Raw genomic sequence first — 25,540 nt, 5'->3', positions numbered from 1 at the left:
GGCAGATTGAGATTTTCTTAACTAATCCAGGTCTGGCTTAGTTAAGAAAATCTCAATCTGCCCACTTAGTTACCACCCTACCGGCAAAGACGTACCGCCAAGCGATTTAGCGTTCCGGTGCGATGACGTGTAGAAACCGAAAGGAGTGTGGATTTTCATCCTCCTCCTAACAAGTTAGGCCGCTTCCATCTTAGACTGCATCATCATTTACCATCAGGTGAGATTGTAGACAAGGGCTAACTTGTATAAAAAAAAAATATTTCGTTACTAGTAAGAAATAGTGTTACACCAACTTACCCAATCTTAACAAATATGTTTGTCCAACTGAACAGTAAGTTAAGCATTTGAGACGCCCATAGACATACATCATAAAGTTTTCAGCATAAGGCTGCCTGGCGTCCAGAGCAGAGCGGGGGAGCGAAGCGGAGAAACGGACTAATGCGGAGCGGAGTTACAGACTATGTTAAATAAATTAATGTTAAATTTAATTTATTTAACCCCGCTCCGTTCCGCTGCTCCGTTTACCGGTTAAATATGAATTTTTAAACTAGCTCGCAAGTCCCTATCCACTTAAGAAGAGCGGAGACTTTGTGCAATCCTATTGGTTAATATTTCTCCATTTCACTGCTCCGCTGCCTTGCTCCACTTCCGTGTACTGGCAGTCTAATGCGGTGTGTTCTCCACTTCGTACTTTTTGAAGTAATCCCTCGCTGTTCCTAATATTAATAAGAAGTAGCGCACTATTATCAACTTACCCAATCTTGACAAATATGTTCGTCCAACTGAACAGTAAGTTGGGCACTTGGCACGCCCAGCCGACATACGTCATGAAGTTTTCAGCATAATGCGGTGTGTTCTCCAGCTTGTACTTCTCGAAGTAATCCTTGGCTGTTATGAACATGTTCCAAGCCGTCAACGTCCCCAGGCCGTGCAGCAGAAGAGTCAGGTAGATCAGGTTCCATCTGTCCTTGGGCGGAGCCAGTTCCATAGCAACGCCTAGAACAGAAAATTTTAAGTTTCATCATCAGCCGATGAACGTCTACGCCAGGACACAGGCCTTTTGTAGGGACTTCAAACATCACGATCCTGAATCGTGAAGCTGAAGTGGCTGAACGATTCGAAGAGCAGATGGATGTTGGGGTCCCAAGATGCTGGTCGACCCCCCACCAGATGGACTGACGACATCAAGCGAGTCGCAGGGATTCGCTGGATGCAGGCAAGACATTTTTTTCAACGTATGTAACCTAGCTAATATAGCTTGGCAAGTTCGTTCGTAACACTTCCGATGGTCCGCGCGGGTCTGGAAGAGGTAGCAATGCTTCCGCGCGGCCGACTTCATACCCGCACAGTCCTTCCCGCCCCGTCGCCTGCATATCATGGGATTGTCATGAGTGTCATGTCATCATGAGAGTATAGCTCGACTAAGGAAGGAGTTGTAAGATTCGTATCCCATTACGTAGACCCGTATCTCCACAAACATTGGACTAAATCTAGTTTACATTCAATATCAAAATGGCCCTTATTTAGTTTAAAGTAATAAAAAATCACATTAGATTTTAAAATCAAATTAGATAATGCACTATATTTAGTAACTAGCGGTCCCGGTCAAGCTATGCTATCACAACCCTACCCTATCCTTGTCCTACCCTACCCTAACAGCTATCCCACCTCTAACCTACCCTTATCCTACTCCATGAAAACTTGACCCCATTGTCTAATACAGTTACGCAAACAACCAATCGGCGACAAACAGAAACTTAAGCCGCTTATAATAATATGAACAAAAGCAATACCTTTTTGAACCATTGGCTGAGAAAATCCCATTTTTTTTATTATAATATTACAATGAACACAAGAAAACCGTCCACCTCAGGACTCGACCGAATCGCTTTTGATATGTAAATGCAAAATAAGTTTTGTGCTTTTCCAAAAATACTTATATTTTTTACACCAGAAACATAAAAACCATAATTAATTAAATAAGTTTAAGATAATTGAACTTAACATCTATTTAAATTGACTTATATAACCAGTATTGTTATTTTAAATTGTCTAAAAGTGTTTATTGTTTTAGTAAATCGTTTATTTTTTGCATAAAGTAACAGTTAATCAGGCACTCAAAAAGAATAATGAAGTGCAAAGACAAAGACGAATCGTCAGCATCATAATCAAAACTCATATTCGGCTCGCTGCTGAGCTCGAGTCTCCTCTCAGAATGAAAGGGATTAAGCCAATAGTCCACCATCAGAGAATTAAGAAAATATAATTTAAAAACCGTAAATTTACTTTTAAACATATATTGCGTTACTTTAGTAAGTCAGCTATCATCCTCTCTAGAGTATGTCGTAATATTTACGGAATATCCTGTATATAAAAGAAAGTCGTGTTAGTTACACTATTTATAACACATGAACGACTGGACCGATTTCAGTGAAGATTGGTGGAGAGGTAGCTTAGAACCAGGAGACGGACATCGGATACTTAGGGTAACGGTAGGTTAGGGGTATGGTTGAATAGGGGTATGGTAGGGTAGTTGTAAGGTAAGGTAGGGGTTTTCACGCGGACGAAGTCGCGCGCGTCCATTAGTATTATTATAAATATATACGCAAAATAGGATTTACATAAATATTATGAGTTTAAAATATACAATGAATTAATTATATCATACGTACATACTCGTACAATTAGATTAATTAGTAATTACTAGTCGGTAACTTAAAAATAAAGAATGGATATATAAGAGGAAGTCTGAAAGTGGCGCCAGTGACAGAAAAATTGAGCTGTAGAAGGTTAGCGTGGTATGGACATGTAATTCGTAGGGAGGAAAGTCATATTAGTAGAAAAATGTTGAATGTGCAAGTGGAAGGACATAAGAGGAGAGGAAGGCCAAAGAAGAGATGGCTGGAGTGTGTGAACGAGGCCATGTGTGTAAAGGGAGATGATAATGAGTTGACGAGTAATAAAGACGAATGGGAAACATCGCGACATCTTTTCGTCTGAAATTCCTCAGTGCCTGAAGACAAAAGTCTTCGATCAGTGTATGTTGCCAGTGATGAGCTATGGTTTCGAGACTTGGTCGCTAACTATGGGCCTCATAAGAAAGCTCAGTTCACACAGTGGGCGATGGAACGAGCTACGTTAGGAGTATTTCTGCGTGATCGAATTAAAATGACGAGATCCGCAGAAGAACCAAAGTCCTGACATAGCTCAACGAGTTGCGAAGCTGAAGTGGGCGGGGCACTTAGTTTGAAGAGCCGATGGACGTTGGGATCCCAAAGTGCTGGAATGGCGACCCCGCACTAGAAAGCGCAGTGTTAGTCGACCCCCCCACCAGGTGGACTAACGACATTAAGCGAGACCCAGGGATTCGCTGGATGCAGGTGGCTCAGTATCGTGATGTTTGAAAGTCCCTACAAAAGGCCTATATCGTGCAGTGGACATCCACCGGCTGATATGATGATGATGATGATGATGAAAGACGAATGGAAAAGATTGACATATTTTTCCGACCCCACATATGTGGGATAAGTGAAAGGAGCTGATGATACTAGTAGGTAACTTACTCGCACTAGTGTCATCCTCGTTTTTACTTGTACCAGGGTCTTTTTTACTTGTACCAGGCTCTTGTTTATTGTTATCCAAAAGCTTATTGGTACCAGTCACACGTTTATTGGTATCAGTATTATCGAACTCGATCACATACTCTTCTAAATCTTCTAATTCAGGACGTTTATCAGTCATATTAAAACAACTTTGAATAATCTGCAATTGCTTTATTCATAGGGAAGTTTAAACCACATTTCAATTGGTCGTAACTTCCATTTTTCTGGGTTTTTCCTAATTTTATTTCGTATCAGCTACCGTTTTTAAGGATCCAGTGTAATTGAATTTGGTTTAACTATAATATTTCTAGTGTCAGATACATTTTCAGTGGCTTCAATCACACTTTCGTCAGTATCACCAAATTCATGACCCATATCAGCCTGTGTAAACCTATGGTTGTTTTTCTTGGCCCAGATCAGAAAATTTAGGACTTTACTTTATTCGAACTGCCTTCATATTCCACAAATCATTTATTTAAGCCTTGCATATTCAACTAACGAAATATATTAAGATTATGTGTAAATAATATTTTTATTTTCATTTTAATAACTATATCATAGATAAGCCTTAGTTAGGTTTATACTTTGTCTTATATGGTATTGGAATAGTCTATTCTAAAAACATGATATTGTTGCTATGTATGTTATGAAATGTATTATTTGAAAAGATAAATATACCTACTCACAAAGGTAGCCCAGCTGTTTAAATATTATAATTAATCATAACAGGATACGACATTCAACTCACTGTCTTAAAAAGATTTTTTTGGTATATTAAAATTAATATTAATTATAATATTACTCATACGTTCATAATGCACTCTTTCGTTTATCAGAAAGTTTACAACATAATTTATTCTTGAAATCACAAACAGATTTAATAAATTACTTTTAATTTATTACTAAACGTATAGTCAACGGACTGTGTCTTCATAAAAATACAAATAAAATATGTTTTGGCCTTTAATTCAGGCATTACATAAGATCGCGACGATCACAGTCGTTACGCATTGAATGTACCTTATACTCGTAATGCCTTGGTATTTAGTAAGATTAATCAGTTTGATTTTCTGGTTAACACTAATTATAGATCTTCACTGTGATTCGGAGAATTTGCGTAGTAATTAACCTTTGGATTTTACAAGAAATCTTGCATGAAATCGTGCGATTTATCTTGAAAACTTTTGACTTTAATTTGACTAATAGATGTCACAGTTTGCTGAGAATTCTACCAAAGAGAAAACTACTTTTAGTAGAGTTTTAGTGCTAGAATTATTGGACCAAGAGCCATTAAGACTTTTTTATAAAAGCTGTAAGCTTGACACTCCATCCTCCTATAGCTATGGTCTCTTGATCGTAGGAAACGCAATCTATACTAAAGCTGAAGAGTTTGTTTGTTTGATTGAACGCGCTAATCTCAGGAACTATTGGTCCGATTTGAAAAATTATTTTAGTGTTAGATAGCCCATTTATCGAGGAAGGCTATAGACTATAATTATCCCCGTATTCCTACGGGGACGGGTACCACGCGAGTGAAACCGCGCGGCGTCAGCTAGTCGTATGATAAACGTCAAGAGTGATCTTTTGTTCCGTCGCAGTCAGGCACGATCAAGAGACCAAAGCTTTAGATAGGGTAAAAGTAAGTATGAGAGAGGAAAACTTTCTTATGAACCTTAAAGTTTAATCTTTAATGGTGTTTTTCAATATAGCCCATGCGGCTGACAGTTTTTAATAAAATCACAAAAGTCTGGTCACTCAGTAAGGCTCTAGTTCTATGTCTTGAATCACAAAACCGAAAGGAGTGTGGATTTTCATCCTCCTCCTAACAAGTTAACCCGCTTCTATTAAGATCTAAGGATGGTATCATTACTTACCATCAGGTGAGATTGTGGTCAAAGGCTAACTTGTAAAGAATAAAAAAAACAGAACATAAACGCTAAACGCTTAAGCTATACTAGTAGGTAGAGGTACCTACTATGGCTTAAGCCACATCTAGAAGGCTCTAAATTTCACCCATATTTTCAACAACTATTAGAACTTTTAGATCATTGAGATAAGAAGGAAGACGACGCTTAAAATAATTCATTAGATTTCAGGTGTTTTTTTTTCTTTTTAAATTAAATTTTAATTGAAATGTTCGTCTAAAGAAATAGAAACAAATATTAATAGAAATAGAGGATGCGTGTATTAAATGTAATGTTAAGCTTAGCTAAGACGGAAACACGGAACCCTACTTGGCCAAACTTCAATAAAAAATAAACCATAACACCATGTAAATCGTAAAACAATGTAACGGAAACCGTTTCTTAGCCGTTTAGTTTATTGCAACATTATGCGGCACCTACAAAGTTGAATGGCAACGTTTAATTTAGGAAACTTTGCCGTAACCCCCGCAGCGAAACTAGTGATGGTCCTGTACCGCTAAACTAAATTATCGATACTAAAATTTTTACTTCACTAATGTGTTCGGATACTTAAATACACGAGTAGGTACTTAGTAAACATCGAATTACATAAACCCATCGATACTTCTCTTTTCGGTACCACTAAAGTACAATTCGTGCAAAAATGAGTAGGTAATTACTTCATTCGTCTTCGGATAGTTAAATAAAGAGTACTAAAAGTCGGAACTATCGATACAGATAATGTTATCGATAGTTTTCATCGGTTTTAAGTTCTCATGGTGGATGTTTTATCTAAGGACTAGCTGACGCCACACGGTTTCACCCGCATGGTTCCCGTTCCCGTTGGAATATGGCGATAATATATAGCCTATAGCCTTCCTCGATAAATGGGCTATCTAAAAATCAAACAAACAAACAAACTCTTCAGCTTTATAATTAAGAATCAAACAAACTTACCTTGTGATGTCTGATTCCAATTATGTAAGTGTCGCTGCCAACAACAATTATAGAGCAGTAAATAATATATTTTTTTTAATTTTGTAGTAGATAGGTTGTTGATGGAACGAACAGATTGCAAAATTGAGGTTTATATATGTATATTGTTTTCCTACTATTTGTACTACATACTGGCCACAAATGAATGTTGTACTAAATGTAAAACCATCAACTGTAAAAGAGGCATGACCGCATGGAGACTTTGCAGACATGTTGTAGTCGTGCAATGCTAATGCATTCGCTTAACATTGTCTTCAGTTTTACCCCTCAATACAGAGACGGTGATACTGCTCGATAACATTAATAAGCATGGCTGCATCCCTAGATCCCTGGACGTGGTCTACTACTATACATTTTCTACTACCGCATATATAGAAACAAAAGTATCGATATTTTATCGGATCATCACTACAGAACGGCCGCAGGCTCACGCATTGCAGTGAAAAATGCTACATTACGCGGTGCCTACGCGATAAATTATAGTTATAGCGCTTTAGTCCAGAACACGGCTCGCCCATCTGTGCCACTTGGCGATTTCAGATTTAAACTTCTTGTTAGTATTGCTAGCGAGTTCACTATCCTAGAAAAGTTCATGATGTTTCTCAAAGATAGATAACATAGATAGGCATAATCTCTAGTAGTAGTAGTTTTACTACTCCTAAAAAAAAGGTTCCAAACTCGCACTAACTTATGTAAATTTAGAAAGTGAAATAAACGATCTCTGCAACACTAGATAAGAATAGTTAGATAGAATAAAAGAATATAGATATAATATTAGCCAACACCCGCCACTCCTATCGCGCGAAATTCGCATCCAAAACGGTTCAGTAGTTTAGCCGTGAAAAAATAAAATACACTTCGCATTTATAATATTGGTGGCTACGTTTACCTTTTTTTTGAGATTTTTTTTATTTATTACTTTGTTCTGCCGATATTAGCAAATTCATATATTTTTTTCAGGTTGTGGGATAATTTCCATCAAAAAATAAAATTAACCATGCCAATGGCTCGGTAATAGAAAGACAATGGTTTTATTTTGCAACTTTAATGTGTCTTTGAGACTAATATGACTACTAACAACGTTTTATTTTAATTCTTATGTAAAACGTCGTATCTAAACGAGAAATGAAGGTGCGTGTGCTCTTTCGTTTAATGATAATTTTATACTACATATCGGTTACGTCCCTACAAAATCACCGCAAAAAGAAATTCGAATAATAGGCTGTATAATGTAAAATACTACACTGAGCGCACACATGCATAATTTTCTTTAATTTATTTATGTATATATAGTTTTTACACTTCCTGAACACACAAATCGACATTGTAGACGATATTTAGGTATTATTTGTTTAAAGAACGTTCGTTTTGACCACAACTTACATTGAGATGTGGAAATTACCTCTTTTGAGCGCCTCATTTTTCATGACCTAGTAACACATCTAACAGTATTTAACATCATTGCTTTCGTTCAGCTTTTCGAATCTATCCAGCTTTCGCGCTAAACAGGTTTTAGAATAAGAACATATTGTGTACTATGCTATTGACATTACTTCACGCAATATCTCGCGACGAATGAAAGATACATGTCGACCAATAGCGACAGACTCAAAACATTATTACTATTGCTCTCTCTTTCATTGCGTTGAGAGGAAAAATAATCCGCTATCGGTCGACATTATTCTCATGCGAGTGGTTGACGCTTTTTAGGCCTGCTGTAGACCTATATTGCGCACCACTTACATATTTTTTGTTGTATTATGATATTTGGTAAATGGGTAGGCGACTGTGACGTAGCTAAGCGTGGGCGAAATGGGCGCTCGCCCACGGCTCACTAAAAGGGTCATCACGAAGCCTTGTGTCTCGACTTAACTGACTTCAAAGACAGCTACTATTAAATCATAATAATATGTTTATTATTAAAAAAAAATATTAAAAAAATACAACCTACTTCAAAAAAATAAAACGTACCAACTAAACTAAAAAGTGAAAAATAACATCATACCATGTTCTACCTGCTGATCACTTTGAAGGCGGTGCTAAACCGGTGATGTATTAATTCAAGCCATGTAAGAATATCACAAAGCTTAAGCTTTTACAGATAGTGTTCTTTCATGTGGCTCTTTCAGAATCGACTTAAATTAATACAAAACAGGTTTAGCACAAAAAAATCATACTCGAATTGAGAACCTCCTCCTTTTTTTGAAGTCGGTTAAAAAACAAAGCTAATCGCAGTCGCTGGCTTATTGTAAATGCTGGAACAACAAATTGAAAAACCTAAAGTAGCCCCGTTTGTGATGGAATGCTGATCCGGCTATTGAGACGCTAAAAAAAGAAGAGGAATGAAAAAAGCTATAATTTCTAATCGGTATACTGTGATGTTTTATTACATTTTAATATGTATCGTCTGGTTATCGAGTATGTGTTGTAGTCAGCAAAACCTTGGTGGAATATATTTAACTATAGCTTGGCAACTTCGTTCGTAACACTCCCGATGATGCGCGCGGGCCGGTAGCGATGAATGAAAACCCACGACGGATAAACGTCACTTCCCCGCACGCACGATTTCACACCCGCGCAGTCTTTCCCCGTAGCCCGCATATGATGGGAGTCTTATCTAGGAACTTGCCAGACTATAGCGTTAATCCGGTCCTATCGAAAATCCGTTCTTAGTGGACTCTTAATCTACTAACTATAAACTACCTCCCTGCCGAATTTCATCTTTTTTTATCAAGCGGTTTTCGATATGTCGTGATGTAAATGACCTTTCGGTTTTATATATTTAGAAAGATATTTTTTTCGGGACAGTTACTACTGTAAGAGAAGGGGGCTTGATGATGAGACTTAGACTCTAGATTAGTCTAGACATGGGCGAAGTCTCAACACCCACACTACGCCACTGGACTAGGCAACCAGTCTATTAAATTAACCATTTAATTAATTGATAGTGAAGCTCGCCGACTGGTTGGAATATTTACATTAGCCGACACGATAGCCGATATCGTACCGGTGGTCGTACTTGTAGCAAAATAAACTGTAAGGTTTTAAGACTATACTATAGCCTTTCTTGATGAGTACTGTTTACCAACAAAGAAATTAGAAATAGTTCGAAGAGCCGATGGACGTTGGGGTCCCAAAGTGCTGGATTGGCGAACCCGCACTAGTAAGCGCAGTGTTGTTGGTCGACCCCCATCCAGTTGGACTGACGATATTACGCGAGTCGCAGGGATTCGCTGGATGCTTGTTGCTCAGTACCGTGATGTTTGGAAGTCCCTACAAAAGGCCTATGTCCTGCAGTGGACGTCCATCGGCTGATATGATGATGATGATGACAACAGTTCTCATAAAGAAAGGCTATAGTATAGTTACTGTGACAGAGCTAGTCCCAGGACTAACACCATGCTCAGCGACAGATGAGTTACATTACAGTGCAATACAAGATCTGCGATGTTACAGTCAATGGTTACCATGGAATTAAAAATTAACGTTTTCCATGTTATGTGATAGATATCACTCTTATTAGCAACTAGCGGACGCCCGCGACTTCGTCCACCCTTAGACCTCTTTATTCCAGCCCAAGTAGTATCACTGTGAAAATGGAGTAACTTCTCCCGTTTCCCCAACATTTCCCTTCACTGCTCTGCTCCTATTGATCGTAGCATGATGACAAGTATACTATAACCTGCCCAGGAATATGAAGAATAATTGTACTTAACAACAAGTATCATTAAAATTAAGACCGACAGACAGACAAAAATTTTACTGATTGAATTTTTGGCATCAGTAACGATCACTAATCACCCCCTGATAGTTATTTTGGAAATATATATTATAAGTAGGGATATATATAGATTATTATTACTGCAATGCTGTCGAGATCGTATTTAATGCAAAGTAATTTAATACAGAGACATAACGATATAGATCGTGTTGTCAACGATGTGTAGACATCGTATCGGTCGATGAAAAGATGACTCGACGTTAACTGATTACGATTCTATTGTGATTCATTCTGAGAGCATTTGTGGCAAATGAACTAATACGATACACAAATGTAACTACCGAGATGTACGATATAGTTCGTACTGTCGACGATATATGTATAGATAGAGTATAAGTAACGGCCCAACTTTGTTAATATGATCTATTCAGAGCGAGTGATGAATGAATCAATACGAAGAGCTAATTGAATAGAGATGTTAGAATAATTAGGTCACTCATTGGTATGAGTGTATTCGTTTCAGGAGTGTTGTTTTGACTAACATTTGAAGCTAAAATTTCAACTTTTGCAAGTAATGGCGTAACTAAAGGGCGGGGGCGGTGGCTCCAGCCCGGACGATCGTTTTGGGGCCCCATCTAATGAATACGCCACTAACCGTAACTAAAGGGCGGCGGTGGTGGCTCCAGCTCGGACGATTGTTCTGGGGCCCCATCTAATGAATACGCCACTAACCGTAACAAAAGGGTGGGCGTAGTGGCCCCAGCCCGGACGATTGTTCAGGGGCCCCATCTAATGAATACGCCACTAACCGTAACAAAAGGGTGGGCGTAGTGGCCCCAGCCCGGACGATTCTTCAGGGGCCCCATCTAATGAATACACCACTAAGCGTAACAAAAGGGTGGGCATAGTGGCCCCAGCCTGGACGATTGTTCAGGGGCCCCATCTAATGAATAGGCCACTAACCGTAACAAAAGGGTGGGCGTAGTGGCCCCAGCCCGGACGATTGTTCAGGGGCCCCATCTAATGAATACGCCACTAACCGTAACTAAAGGGTGGGGGTGGTGGCCCCACCCCGGACGATTGTTATGGGGCCCTATCTAATGAATACGCCACTTACCGTAACAAAAGGGTGGGCGTAGTGGCCCCAGCCCGGACGATTGTTCAGGGGCAACCATCTAATGAATACGCCACTAACCGAAACTAAAGGTGGGGGGGTGGTGGCCCCAGTCCGGACGATTGATCTGGGGCCCCATCTTATGAATACGCCACTGGTTGCAAGGATAATGGGTAGTCTAATTAGACTCTACAGTAAGTTTTTTTACGTTTAAATACTCTAAATTGTTACATTAGGTAATATACTTACTAGCTACCTACCTATAATAAAACTATAACAGATAAAATTCTGTACATTGAACATTTTTTGAAAAAGTAGTTGATGGGCATTATAAGTATAATCGATATTAAAGCCAAAAATAAAATGACAATAAATATTGACCGGGCATCACGCTGAAACTACTGAATGAATTTAAATGAAACTTGGCACGATTAGAGACCATAATACGAAAATTATATAAATATTTAGGATACTTTTTGTGGCGAAAATTAAATTATAAAGGTTGAAATAGAGGTTGGAAGTTTGTATGTAAAGTCCTTCATTTTTCAAGTTAGGTACATATTTTGTATAATTTGATGTGTACTACTGGAAAAATATAAAAAATAATGACATCTGGAAGATTTTCAAAATTCTGCCCCTAAAGGGCAAAAGAGGGGTTGAAGTTTTTTTATTATAAATAGTTTATGTTTTGAGCGACAGGTATTTTTGTAAAATAATTACTTAGTGGGCATACAAATATATAAATAGAAAGGGGTTAAAATAGGGGTTGAAAGTTTACATCTATTATGACGCGTAGTCGCGGGCGTTCGTTAGTAATAAATATACTCAGTGTCTGTTCTGCGAAAAAAGTGCATTAGTGAGTTTAATAAACTGCCTTATCTTTTCCAGGAACGGAAAGAGGAATATTAGTCATTTTGAAAGAGTTTCATTTTACTAAAATTCGTGGTTTATTTCACACTAAAACGAAATTAGTTGTAAGTCATTATCAACCCTTATTCGACTAACAGTCTCCTGGCAGAATGTGAGGGGTTAACAGGAGGAATAACAGCCCCTGCATTCTGTAAAGTTTCAGCGATGTGACATCGCTTAACTCCATGGCAACTTCGTTGTTAGTGACATTTTATTTTTGGCATCCCATACAAATGTTTACATTCTAATAAAACTTGTTATGGGCGAATATTACATTGACGAATATAGCGAATCACGTCCCAGCTTAACGATATATATCTATGCTTAACGACGGTAATACTTCCCCGAGTTTACTTAAGTTTGTCACAAAAAGCCCTACTACTACTTAAAAATAAACGTTTGTATGTTTCTTTTAAATATGTCCTTGAACAAGAGGTTATAATAAGCCTTTGCGGTTACGGATAATGTGAAAATTCCAGCCTGGTTTTGAATATTCTTTTTGTTTAAGATAGAATTATTTTTAAAGTGACTTCATATGATAGTCAGTTTTTGTGAAGGTTAAAAACACCTCATAGTAATGGCATAAAGTACATAATATCTTCATATACATGGTGTCCCGTACATAATACAACATACTCTACACGTTGATTGCTGACATCAAGAATTACTAAAATAACGAAATATTAAGTTGTGACGAAGTTTTTGAAAATAATATACTAATATCTTACATTATTGGAATCCTTCCTAAATCATCATGTTTTTAAGATAGATGTACAACACATTGTATCTCTGGCATAATTTTTTGGCTGTGATCGGTAAAAGTCATACATAAAAATCGTAGGAATAACATAAAAAATGTGTTAAAAAACTTACTCTGCAGTAGAAAAAATTAACGTTCGATTTGTTGAATCAACTATTCAAAAATAATAACAAAGTACAAAATCAACGCTTGAGTATTTTTTCAACACAGTACGGAGGATTATTGTATTTTGTAAAAAAAATTGAATTTAACTAATTGAAAACCATAGTAGGCCTCTAATCAATCAATCAATTTATTTATCTGCAAATAAATAAATTGATTGATTGATTGATTGATTGATTGATTGATTATCAGTTATCACCATGTACTATTTTACGGGACTACCTGTATATATACTCTACTCCTTACTTTTCACTCTACTGAGTAATTAATATACCTATTAACTCGTTAAAAGACCACTGCACCTCTGTTCTCAAGGTTGTATGATTTAGTGGCACATCATAATCGGTTCAATGAACGTGAGATCTAAATAAAGCACACCGCGTGGGCACTGATAGGGCCCGCATCGAAACAATTTGAGTTTTATTAATTAGTTTGCGCAACAAGCCAATACGCACGTACGATTCTATGTGTATTGAAAGATATTTTTAGTGCTATACAGGCAATATGAGGCTATTTTTAAGTTTAGGGAATATGGATCTCAACCCACCAATCAATCAATCAATCAATCAATCAATCAATCAATCAATCAATCAATCAATCAATCAGTCAATCAATGAATCAATCAATTTATTTGCAGATACATGCATTATATATATACCACACTGCTCCATTGCGGGGTGGCGAGTTTTAAGGTGATAAAAAGAGGGGCTATAAGTTTGACGTGTCTGTCTGTCTGTCAGTCTGTGTTGAACCATAGCTGCCGCACGGCTGAAGCGATTTCAATTTAGTTTTTTTTTTTATCAAAGGTGATTTATGTGCAAGTGTTCTTTGACATACTTCATAATTCGACTCAGGACTCAAACTCAGAACCTCGCAATCCGAAGCCACATAGCTTAACCACTAGACCAAGGAGACAGTTAAAATAATTTACATTCCTATAGTAAAATATTGATTGTAGCATAACTTAGGTGCACACAAGTCTATAAGCAGACTGGCGTGTGTTTTAGTGAGCAGTACTGTACCCACTGATTATAGTGGTGACACCACATAGGTGACACCACTGCGTTGGGAAGTGGGAAATTGTAGAATAAATAAATCTACCTTTTTGTATAATAAAAACTCGGTTCAACCATTTTTAAGGTTAACGAAAACATTGTGTGGTGAGGTGCGAGGCGCATTGACCTCGTAACTCTTAAATACACTAGACTTACGAGGTCGATTGACCTCGTACCGCGAGGTTGGTTGACCTCGTACCGCGAGGTTGGTTGACCTCGTACCGCGAGGTCGGTTGACCTCGTACCGCAAGGTCGGTTGACCTCGTACCGCGAGGTCAGTTGACCTCGTACCGCGAGGTCGATTGACCTCGTACCGCAGCGAACGTGTTAAATAAATAAGTGAGTTACCTTTCAAGTTGAGCGTGTCATTGGGCAAGTTGGACCCCTCCCACGCTGGCGTCAGTTTGACGGGCTCGTTCCGGAGGAAGGGCGCCTTCTCGCCATCGCCCTTCCCGTCCCAACCTGCAGCAACAGACAAACATACACTCATTAATACAAATATAACAAAAACTAGCGAACGCCCGCGACTTCGCCCGCGTTGAATTCATTTTTTTAACAAATCCCTCGGTAACCATGGATTTTTCCGGGATAAAAAGTAGCCTATGCGTTAATCCAGGCTATAATATATATTAATATCAAATTTCAGCTAATTCGGTTCAGAAGTCGAGGCATGAAAGAGTAACAAACATTCATATTATAAATATCATCAGTTTTCGCAAATCTCGGGAAAACATGGATTTTATCGCGATAAAAAGTAGTGTCAATCCAGAGTAAAATCTATTTCCAATCCAAATTTCAGCCAAATCGCGTCAGTAGTAGCGGCGTTAAAAAGTAACAAACATCCAAACAAACTTTCGCGTTTATAATATTAAGTAGGATTTCAAAAACTGAGATCGAAGAAACGTTAACGATGTTTTTTCAAGGATCTTTTTTAAGGATTTAACTAAAAATTGCTATGTGGTTAGTCTGTAACGCCGTAGAAGTAGATGCGAGAAGAAGTTATTTTTGCCTGACATTCCACAGAGTGTCTGGCAAAAATAACATATAACTCGTGCGCATTAACTTGGCGCTTGGCTAACAAGCACAACCAAACAAACACAGTACAGACATCATTCGTCAAGTTGATCCGCACGAGCTGTATATAAATCTATACTAATATTATAAAGCTGAAGAGTTTGTTTGTTTGTTTGATTGAACGCGCTAATCTCAGGAACTACTGGTCCGATTTGAAAAATTCTTTCAGTGTTAGATAGCCCATTTATCGAGGAAGGCTGTAGGCTATACATTATCCCCGTTTTCTTACGTGAACGGGAACCACGCGGGTAAAATCGCGCGGCGTCAGCTAGTGTTACATAATAACGAAAATAATAATTGTAGCAGAACTTAGGTGCACACAAGTTTATACATAAAACTTGCGTGTGTTTTAGCAAGCATTTGATATACCCACTGATGATAGTGGTGACACCACGTAGGTGGTACCACTGCGTTGGGAAGTGGGAAGTGGTAGAATAAATAAATGAAATATTCATTTGGTAGCCTATTATGCATCTCGGTTGTACCATTTACTACATAGTTTTTTCGTTTTTGTGATCATCTAACATAATCATTTCAACGAAATTACTTGTCTACGTCATTTTACATCATGTGGACATGATTATCAGTTTTTAAAATAATTTAACATGATTAATTTAACAAAATTATGTGTATGCCAGTTTTTCGTTAAAATAAAATTACTGCCTCCTACTACGACTAGAATACTAATACTTCACTTTACGTAAAATAATGATCATTATACCGTGTTCTTTAGTATAAATTTCTTATTTCTAACGTCAATATACCTTTAATCTCCTGGTAGTTCTGAGCGGTGCAGCGACTAACAACGTCTCAAAATTAAAACTCTTGTCAACCTATATATTACTCTAAATAATAAATAACAATTAATTACGGCCTATTACTACCTTACTATACTAATACCACTTTACATATAAAATATTCTTAACAAAAAAATTCAACCGATTTCAAAAACACAAAAATAAATTGAGGGAAATGCCAAACCAGCGGCGTATACCACGGGAAAGAACTGTCTAAAAATCCTAAAACTTCATGATTTAAGTTAATGCATGCGGTTTGAGTTAATGCATCGCTGTGTTGGCACCGCCTTTTAAGTGATCAGAAGGTAGCACATACGATATTGATGACGATGATTTCGATGAAAACACAATGTTAGATGATTGTACACACGAAAATACGATGTAGTGATTGATTATTTGAATGGTACACCGAAGTACAGAATTTATATGATGTTCTTCAGAGTTCTTTAGTTTAAATTTCTTATTTCTAACGTCAATATACCTTTTGATCTCCTGGTTCTAAGCAGTGCAGCGACCAACAACGTCACAAAATTAAAACTATGTCAACCTATTTATTACTAAACAATAAATAACAACTAATTTCACGCACCACAACCACAATGGAGTTTCGGTTCGGTTATAAAAGCCAATCTAGGTTTATCCGCTATTAGGTTATAGGAACAATGGGGTGTTATCACAAACGCATTGCTCGCAGTATGTGCACCTATAGTTTATCGACAATAAATTAGTACAGTCACGTACGTTTAGTTTATGAAAAAAAAAAAAAAAAAATTTTGAAAATTCCCTCAACATTTATCTGGCCCGGTGAGGATGTCGCGGTTATCGCGATATAGGATGGGTCGTCTCTACCCTATGATATGCGTCAAAAGCAAATTATCCCTTCGCTCCAAGGTCACTCTACAAGACCTGCATCCGTCCAATAATGACCTACGCTAATGTAGTGTTTGCCCACAGCCAGGTCCCCTTAAAACCCCTTCAGGTCCTTCAGAACTGATTCATGCGTCAGGCCATGGGCGCTCCGTGGTTTGTACGCAATAACGACTCACATAGATACGTAGTCCCCACAATAGCCCAATATATTAAGCATCTGTCGAAAACTTATTTTTCTTAAAATAAGTTTTCGACAGATGCCGCCACCCACCCCACTCAACTAGTAGTTAAGGCTTGCAGCTACCCCGATTTCAACACTCATTGTAGATTTAGACGCCCAAAAAACCTGACATAACGAATGATAATGCTTCCCAGGCAACACAAACACAAGCTACAAGACGAGGTCCCCGATATCTGACGTCACCCAGACGGGGGGTTTTTTAACTCACGATCTCGGGGGCGTCCGGACTCATACACTCAGGCCAAAACAACCTTCCCGAACGGCCTTCTAAGCCGAGGTCCGAGTCTCAAGAAAGACACCCTTAGAGAGTCGTTCCACCCATCTACTCTGCTTCTGCCATCGGGCCTCTTCAGGCGATGCTTCTGCGCTCGCCCAAACCCCCCGGTGGGTCCCGGTAAGGAGCCTATGGGCCCTTACACAATCAGAAAAAAAAGGTAGTCGCGATGTTGGTGCAATGTTTTGCAAAATAGCGATTTTGGTGTAATGTTCGATTTCCGGCTGGGCTGATTGAGGTTTTCTTAATTCCGGTACGATGTCGTGTAGAAACCGGAAGGGGTGTGGATTTTCATCCTTACAAGTTTGCCTTGCTTTCATCTTAGATTACATCATCACTAAGCATCAGGTGAGATTGTAGTCAAGGGCTAACTTGTAAAAAATAATTTACTGGTGATATCGCATTTTTCATTCAAAATATTTCCATGCTACTATTCGTTAAATCTTTCCAACAGCTCAAAAACAGTAGCTAAGCCTTACAGAGAGTTAAAATTAAACGCGAAATAAATCAGCACAAATTAAAAACCAATTTGGAGCAAATCCTTCAGCTGGTGGATTCCTTTGAATGGGTTTTTCGCAGCGCACAAGAGTGGCTTAATGCAAATTGCATTTTCATCCTGCTTTTGTGTAAATAGTGGCTGTGCCATGACAAGAGCCTCCATTTCGAAATGAAGCCTCCGCGAGCTCTCCGGAGGATATTCAACTCTTATCTACGCAAATATTAATAAAAAATGTACATGTTTTTATTGTAATTTGTATTATTAAGTTAATAGTACTTTTTTTTTATTCTTGAAAAGTTAGCCCTTGACTACAGTCTCTCCTGATGGTAAGTGATGATGCAGTCTAAGATGGAAGCGGGCTAACTTGTTAGGAGGAGGGTGAAAATCCACACTCCTTTCGGTTTCTACACGACATCGTACCGGAACGAACTTATTTATTGTATTGCAATATTCCATCTCACAAGATATTTAGATTATTTATGTTTAGGTCGCCTGGAAGAGATCACTATTAGTGATAAGGTCGCCTTTTGCCTCAAAATTGATGTGTTCTTTTGTTATTTGTGCAATAAAGTAATTATAAATAAAATAAATAAATGTTTTGGTATAAATAAAGTTTTTATTTTACTCAACTTTCACGTTTAGTCTTTGGTTTGGTTTGGCGTTGGATTGTTTTATTTTTAATTCTTCGCATAGTTAAAGAGTTGCGCATTCTTTATCTATACTAATATTATAAAGCTGAAGAGTTTGTTTGTTTATTTGAACGCGCTAATCTCAGGAACTACTGGTTCGACTTGTAAAATTATTTCAGTGTTAGATAGCCCATTTATCAAGGAAGGCACTTTTATCTACACAAATATCAATAAAAAATCTACATGTTTTGGTATAAATAAAGTTTTTATTTTACTCAACTTTCACGTTCAGTCTTTAGATTGGTTTGGCGTTGGATTGTTTTTTTTTAATTCTTCGCATAGTTAAAGAGTTGCGCTTTCTTTATCTATACTTCTATACTAATATTATAAAGCTGAAGAGTTTGTTTGCTTGAACGCGCTAATCTCAGGAACTACTGGTTCGATTTGAAAAAATATTTCAGTGTATAGTCAGCCCATTTATCGAGGAAGGCTATAGGTTATATATTATCCCCGTATTCCTACGGATACGGGAACCACGCGGGTGAAACCGCGCGGCGTCAACTAGTAACTACATAAAATATGGAGTAATATGTTCATTACATACCACCTCCCAAACCAGTGGTAGAGTCATTCATCAGTCAATCCAGTGTCATGTTTTATTAAAAAATTAAAATACAAACTTTGAAAAACTCTTGATTTTTTTTTCACATAATTTTTCGTTTTTAACTATAGTGGTGAATCGTTCAATATTGTGCTTACCAAGGTTAAACCTATTAAATTATTATCACTAACTAATGTTAAGTTTTGTTAATTTGTTAAATACTACGATATACAACGCTGTACTATTATGATAATTTAATTTCATTATTTTCGTAACCCGTTGCATAAAATTAGATTTCATGCTTTCACATATCACAGTGTAAATAAATAAATTATTTAAACAGTCGGGACCTGTAAAAAAATGTAGACGAACATCATTCTATTCAATATAATAATAGGTCCCGACTGTTTTCTAATTTTCTAATTGCTTTCTACACACGTGGACTGACTGAGCTTGTTATTTTCTTTTCAGTTTTTGTATAATTTATGCAGTCGGGTTTTTTTATTTGTTTAATTAATTTATTTATACTGCATAGTTTTAACTGTGCAGTTGATTATGTTAATAATCAAAATTTTAATCAAAATCATTAGAAAAAAACTGAACAATTCGACTGTCCAGTTAAAACTGCAGGTCTGTAGCCCGCATAAGTAACTACTTGAAATAATATATCATAAAGAATAATATACCATAGAGAATTTCTCTATGATAGTTCTATTTATTAGATGAAAAAACTGGTATCCTAAAACTTTAATTACACAATTAAAATATAAATGATCCCAGAAATTAAAGCTTATAGAACCTACAATAGCAGATCCCCAAGGTATCTCCCGCATAGTTCCTATTCCCGTTGGAATAGGAACTATGCGGGATAATACGAGGATAAGATATGCACGTTACTCGCTGATGATGTAGATTTCTATTGGTCAAAAAAATATATTTGAATCGGTTGAGTACTTTTGGAGTTTATTCGTGACAAACAAACCAAAAATTAAAACCTCTTTGTAATATTAAAGTTTAAAAGTTTAGCCAATGCAAGTAACGATGTAATGCAAAGGTCAAAGACCAAGTTACCATACAGTAAAGCAGTATCCGCGCAGTAAGAGATAGGTAAAGTGTGTCAGCCTACAGATAAACATATAGTTATAGACGAAGAGCCAGCGGACCGCCAGACCTTCGCCATTTTATAAAAGGTGAAAGTTTGTCAGCTCCTACTATAGATAAGTACCGTAACCAACTATGGAGTTTTTTTTTATTCTTAACAAGTTAGCCCTGGACTACAATCTCACCTGACGGTAAGTGATGTAATCTAAGATGGAAGCGGGCTAACTTGTTAGAAGGAGGATGAAAATCCACACCCCCTTCGGTTTCTACACGACATCGTACCGGAACGCTAAATCGCTTGGTACGTCTTTGCCGGTAAGGTAACTAGCCACGGCCGACTTGGGCCAATTAAGAAAACCTCAATAGGCCCAGCCGGGGATCGAACCCAGAACCTCCGTCTTGTAAATCCACCGCGCATGCCACTGCGCTACGGAGGTCGTCAAAACCGTTTGAACCGTGGTGGCTTTGGTGATTTCAAGGATCCAGACCCTCAACCACCCAAGTATAAAGTATATATTTTTTTATAATATAAGAAATTATATCCCCCATTTGTCAGACACTTGACTTCATGGCAACCCTTTGCTAGAGACCCTTGAAGTTTTAAATTAAATAGTGTTTTCAAAGGGTTGCTACGAAGCTATGTGACTAGCAACTGAGAATATATTCTCGTATTATGCCGAGGAGAACATGAAAAAATTACAATTTACACTTGAGCGTCTGGATCCTTAAAACCTGCTACCTCCCAAGCCACCACGGTCCAAACTCCATAATTGGCTACCGTACTTATGGTAGGAGCATGAGCTAACAAACTTTCAGCTTTTATAAAATGATGAAGGTCTGAGGTTCACGGGCTCTTAGACAATTACGATGCAAGACAAATTAGTTTCAAAAGACGGAGGTCAATGTACCTCGTACGTGATAGGTTTCTATAAGTTCGGTGGTATCTTTATCACTAGTACACAGATAAGGTTCAGAAGGTTTTTTACACGCTTTACATTAGCTTCACTTGTAACTTTGTATGTAAGAAAATCTTAGAATCTTAATTTGACCCACTTCCCGGTCTTCGATTAGGATGAAATTTTGCACACGCTCTGAGCTCTGATGACAATACATGACTAGCTAAGAAACATCATTACAAATCCAATATGGCGGCCTCCCCAAGATGGCGGACTGGCTGTTTGAAATCTACCCCCATGATATGGATATCAAATGAAAGGAATATGAAAAAAGTAGTCACGTGACTTAAATTCGATATTTATAATTTTTAGTGCGTGCAAAAAGCGTATTTTTTAAACTATTTAAAGTTATTATCGATATGGTAGTGGGTGTGGCAAACTCTTTCGTTCGCCCACTCTAGGACCAGCAACATTCTCCAGTCACTATAACTTATCTAGAAATACAACTTTCGTGTAAAAACCCTTTCATCTTTGTAGTTACTGACATTTTCGAATCCGAGCCTTCATCATCATCATACATAGTACATATATTAGTAGCACGCACACACACACACCAGAGGCCGTGATAACCCAGTGGATATAACCTCTGCCTCCGATTCCGGAGGGTGTGGATTTGAATTCGGCATGCACCTTCAACTTTTCAGTTGTGTGCATTTTAAGAAATTAAATATCACGTGTCTCAAACGGTGAAGGAAAACATCGCGAGGAAACCTGCATACCAGAGAATTTTCTTAATTCTCTGCGTGTGTCAAGTCTGCCAATCCGCATTGGGCCAGCGTGGTAGACTATTGGCCTAACCCCTCTCATTCTGAGAGGACACTCGAGCTCAGCATTAAGCCGAAAATGGGTTGATAACACACACACATACACATTACACAATACAGGTACAATGTGATGAATATATAATACATCAATTGAAATACCTCATTATGTAATTGAAACTCGGTTTATTGTCACTGCCACTGGTCTAGGAGTATGCAGTAGTCAGATCTCCGCCATTTTATACTCGTAATATCTTCGAGATATTATAAATATAAGAAGACATTTTCTAAAATTTTGAAAGTTCGATTGTTTACTGTCGAAAGATTTAGAATCTAAATCAGATGGCATTTCGCGTGAATCTTAAATCATCAGACTCAGAATCAGACAATTATATTTGTGGCAAGAGACAACGCATTGCCAGCAGAGACTTTTAAAATTTAATCTCAATTGATGTTTTACCGAAGTGTTTCCATGAAGAAGTCTGATGACTTATGGGATATATGCCCTTCCGAGGTTTTACCTGCGTAGTTCCCGTTCGTAGTGAGCCGTTGACTACAATCTCACCTGATGGTAAGTGATGATGCAATCGAAGATGGAAGCAGGCTAACTTGGTAGGCGGAGGATGAAAATCCACACACACCCCTTTCGGTTTCTACACGACATCGCACCGGAATGCTACATCGCTTGGCGGTACGTCTTTTGGTAGGGTGAAGACCTGGCTGAAGTTCAATTAAAAAACCCTCAATCAACCTAGCCGGGAATCGAACCCAGGACCTCCATCTTGTAAGTCCACTCTGCCACTGGCGTAAAAAGACGCAGTTATTTTGAAATTACAGACAGACAATTCAATTTTATTTATACGTATTGATGTATATATTCATCACATTGTAATCATAGTCGGCATACTTTTGTTGTACCTACTGCGCGTCACAAGAAGGCGCAAGTATGCTTTGTCTTTGACGTCGCTCCGTGTAAATATTTGATGTCGTTATGCTGCCTGTATACCGTACCGATATAGCTTAGTACACTGATATACAGCGAAAACCTGCGGTAGCCACACCTACGTCTGTACGCATCTATACTTCATCTATATCTATCTATACTTTTAATAAATATGTAAAGATGTCAATAGGGATGATGACAGTTTTTTAAATTGTATATAAATTAAGAGTATGCTAATAGTAAAGCAAGGAACAGCGTATCTGCGATCATTACTTTCGGAGCTACAGGGATTTAAAGGGTCAGATTTGCGGCGCCGCCACGGATCCCTGAAAAACGCTCCATACAAAATGGCACGAACTAATGACGTCTTGGGTAATGTAATGATCGTTAGATCTGTATGTGCGTTCAAACAAAATTACTAATATCTTTGTTACTTGTGCGTTTATGTTTTTAGTTCACATATTAAAAAATGTCACATTTAATGTAAGGAAGCTAAAACTGTATGAATTTTCATCTAATTACGATAAAAGATTCTTAATTGATTTTGAAATTTTATCAACTTATTTATTTTGCAAATATCCAGACAATCTTTGCTTTTATATATAAATATATATATATATATATTAGTTAAAATTTACCTTATTTACCCGAATGTATCATAAAAATCCATTCAAACATAGTCATCATCCCCATTCTGTACATGACATATATTTCCAAAACAACTATCAGAGGGTTATTAGTGGTGATACGGAACCCAAAAATGCAATCAGAAAAAATTTTGTCTGACTTGTCTGTATGTTCGTTACAGAAAAAAACGACTTGACGGATTTTAACGAAACTTGGTACAATTATTCTTTATACTCCTGGGCAGTTTATAGTATACTTTTCATCACGCTACGATCAATAGGAGCAGAGCAGTGAAGGGAAATGTTGGGAAACGGAGAAGGTACTCCATTTTTACAGCGATACTACTGTAAGGGCTGGATTAAAGAGATCTAAATTCGGACGAAGTCGCGGGCGTCCGCTAGTTATTACTGCGAAATTGTGTGCGCTCAGTGGAGTTGCTAAATTCGGATCACTTTTTGCAGTGATTTTGGGACGTAACATATCTATAATATTAAATATCATTGCGTATTCTCAAAAGAACTATAGCTTGGCAAGTTCATTGATGACACTCCCATGATATGCGGGCGACGGGGGAAGGACTGCGCGGGTGTGAAGTCGTGCGCGCGGGGTATCGCTACCATCCCGTCCCGCGCGGACCATCGGGACGAACGAATTTGCCAAGCTATATGCGTGTGAAGTCGCGGGGCGTCTGTTACTATTGACTATTAGATCGTTCGTTATCATCCCATATTCTTCGGCTCACTGCAAAGCTCGAGTCTCCTCTCACAATGAGAGGGGTTAGGCCAACAGTCCACCACGCTGGCCCAATGCGGATTGGCAGACTTCACATACGCAGAGAATTAAGAAAATTATCTGGTATGTAGATTTCCTCACGATGTTTTTTCTTCACCGTTTGAGACATGTGATATTTAATTTCTTAAAATGCACACTACTGAAAAGTTGCGAGGTGCATGCCCCGGACCGGATCCGAACCCACACCCTCCGGAATCGGAGGCAGAGGTCATATCCACTGGGCTATCACGTCTCAGGCTATTAGATAACATAGGTACAATATGACTACTGGAATGTGATAATGTGTATACCAATTGTTGTAACTGGATCTTAACTATGTAAACGGTTGTAATGCGAGGTTTGTTTTCGTTTATCTTGTTATACGAGTAGGCAACGCACCAGTTTTGGTCAACATCATTACAGTGTGTGTATTGAATAAACATAAATAAGAAAGTATTTAGAAAAGATTTCAATTTTACAGCTTCATTGTAACTATGTATGTAAGAAAATCTTAGAATCTTTTGACCCACTCGATTCCGCCCGGTCTTCGATTAGGATGAAATTTTGCACACGCTCTTGAGTTCTGGTGACAATACATGACTAGCTAAGAAACGTCATTGCGAATCCAATATGGCGGCCTCCCCAATCACTTGTAACTATGTAAGAAAATCAAATCTTAGAATCTTTTGACCCACTGCCCGGTCTTCGATTAGGATGAAATTTTGCACACGCTCTTGAGTTCTGGTGACAATACATGACTAGCTAAGAAACTTCATTGCGAATCCAATATGGTGGTCTTTCAGATTGGTCCCATTTAACATTTAGAATTTAATTTAATTTTATGAAAATCAGTTTAGTAATTTTGTGTTGAAATGAAAATAACGAAATTCCCCGTACTGTGGCGTTTTGTTACTTATGCTAGGACACAATTAAAACAGAAAAATATAATCTTTTTAACAAAAAAAAAAAACTATCGTATGTGCTACCTTCTGATCACTTAGAAGGCGGTGCCAACACAGAGATGCATTAACTCAAGCTGTTTAAAACTAGGATTTTCAGACAGTTCTTTCCCTTGGTTATTTCAGAGACGGCTTTAACTAATACGCAACTGGCTTGTTTTTGTTATGTTTCGCTTATTTTTGTGATTTTAAAATCAGTTGAATTTTTGTGTTA

At 37.8% G+C, this 25,540-nt stretch overlaps 1 protein-coding gene across 1 annotated transcript in view; it reads right to left on the bottom strand.

The window, feature by feature from the left end:
- LOC112045388 (equilibrative nucleoside transporter 1) overlaps window positions 1-25,540 on the bottom strand; it is a 69,359-nt gene that overhangs the window by 18,728 nt on the left and 25,091 nt on the right. Inside the window, exons 3-4 of the mRNA XM_052888904.1 lie at window positions 14,572-14,685; window positions 756-996 (exon numbers count right to left, since the gene is read on the bottom strand). Of these exons, the coding sequence (XP_052744864.1) occupies window positions 756-996; window positions 14,572-14,685 (355 nt within the window). The remainder of the gene's footprint in view (window positions 1-755; window positions 997-14,571; window positions 14,686-25,540) is intronic.

Source organism: Bicyclus anynana, chromosome 24, assembly GCF_947172395.1.
Source record: "Bicyclus anynana chromosome 24, ilBicAnyn1.1, whole genome shotgun sequence".
Classification (NCBI taxonomy): Eukaryota; Metazoa; Arthropoda; class Insecta; order Lepidoptera; family Nymphalidae; genus Bicyclus; species Bicyclus anynana.
Note: the sequence above shows the minus strand (reverse complement) of the source record. Positions and strands in the feature narration are given on the sequence as shown.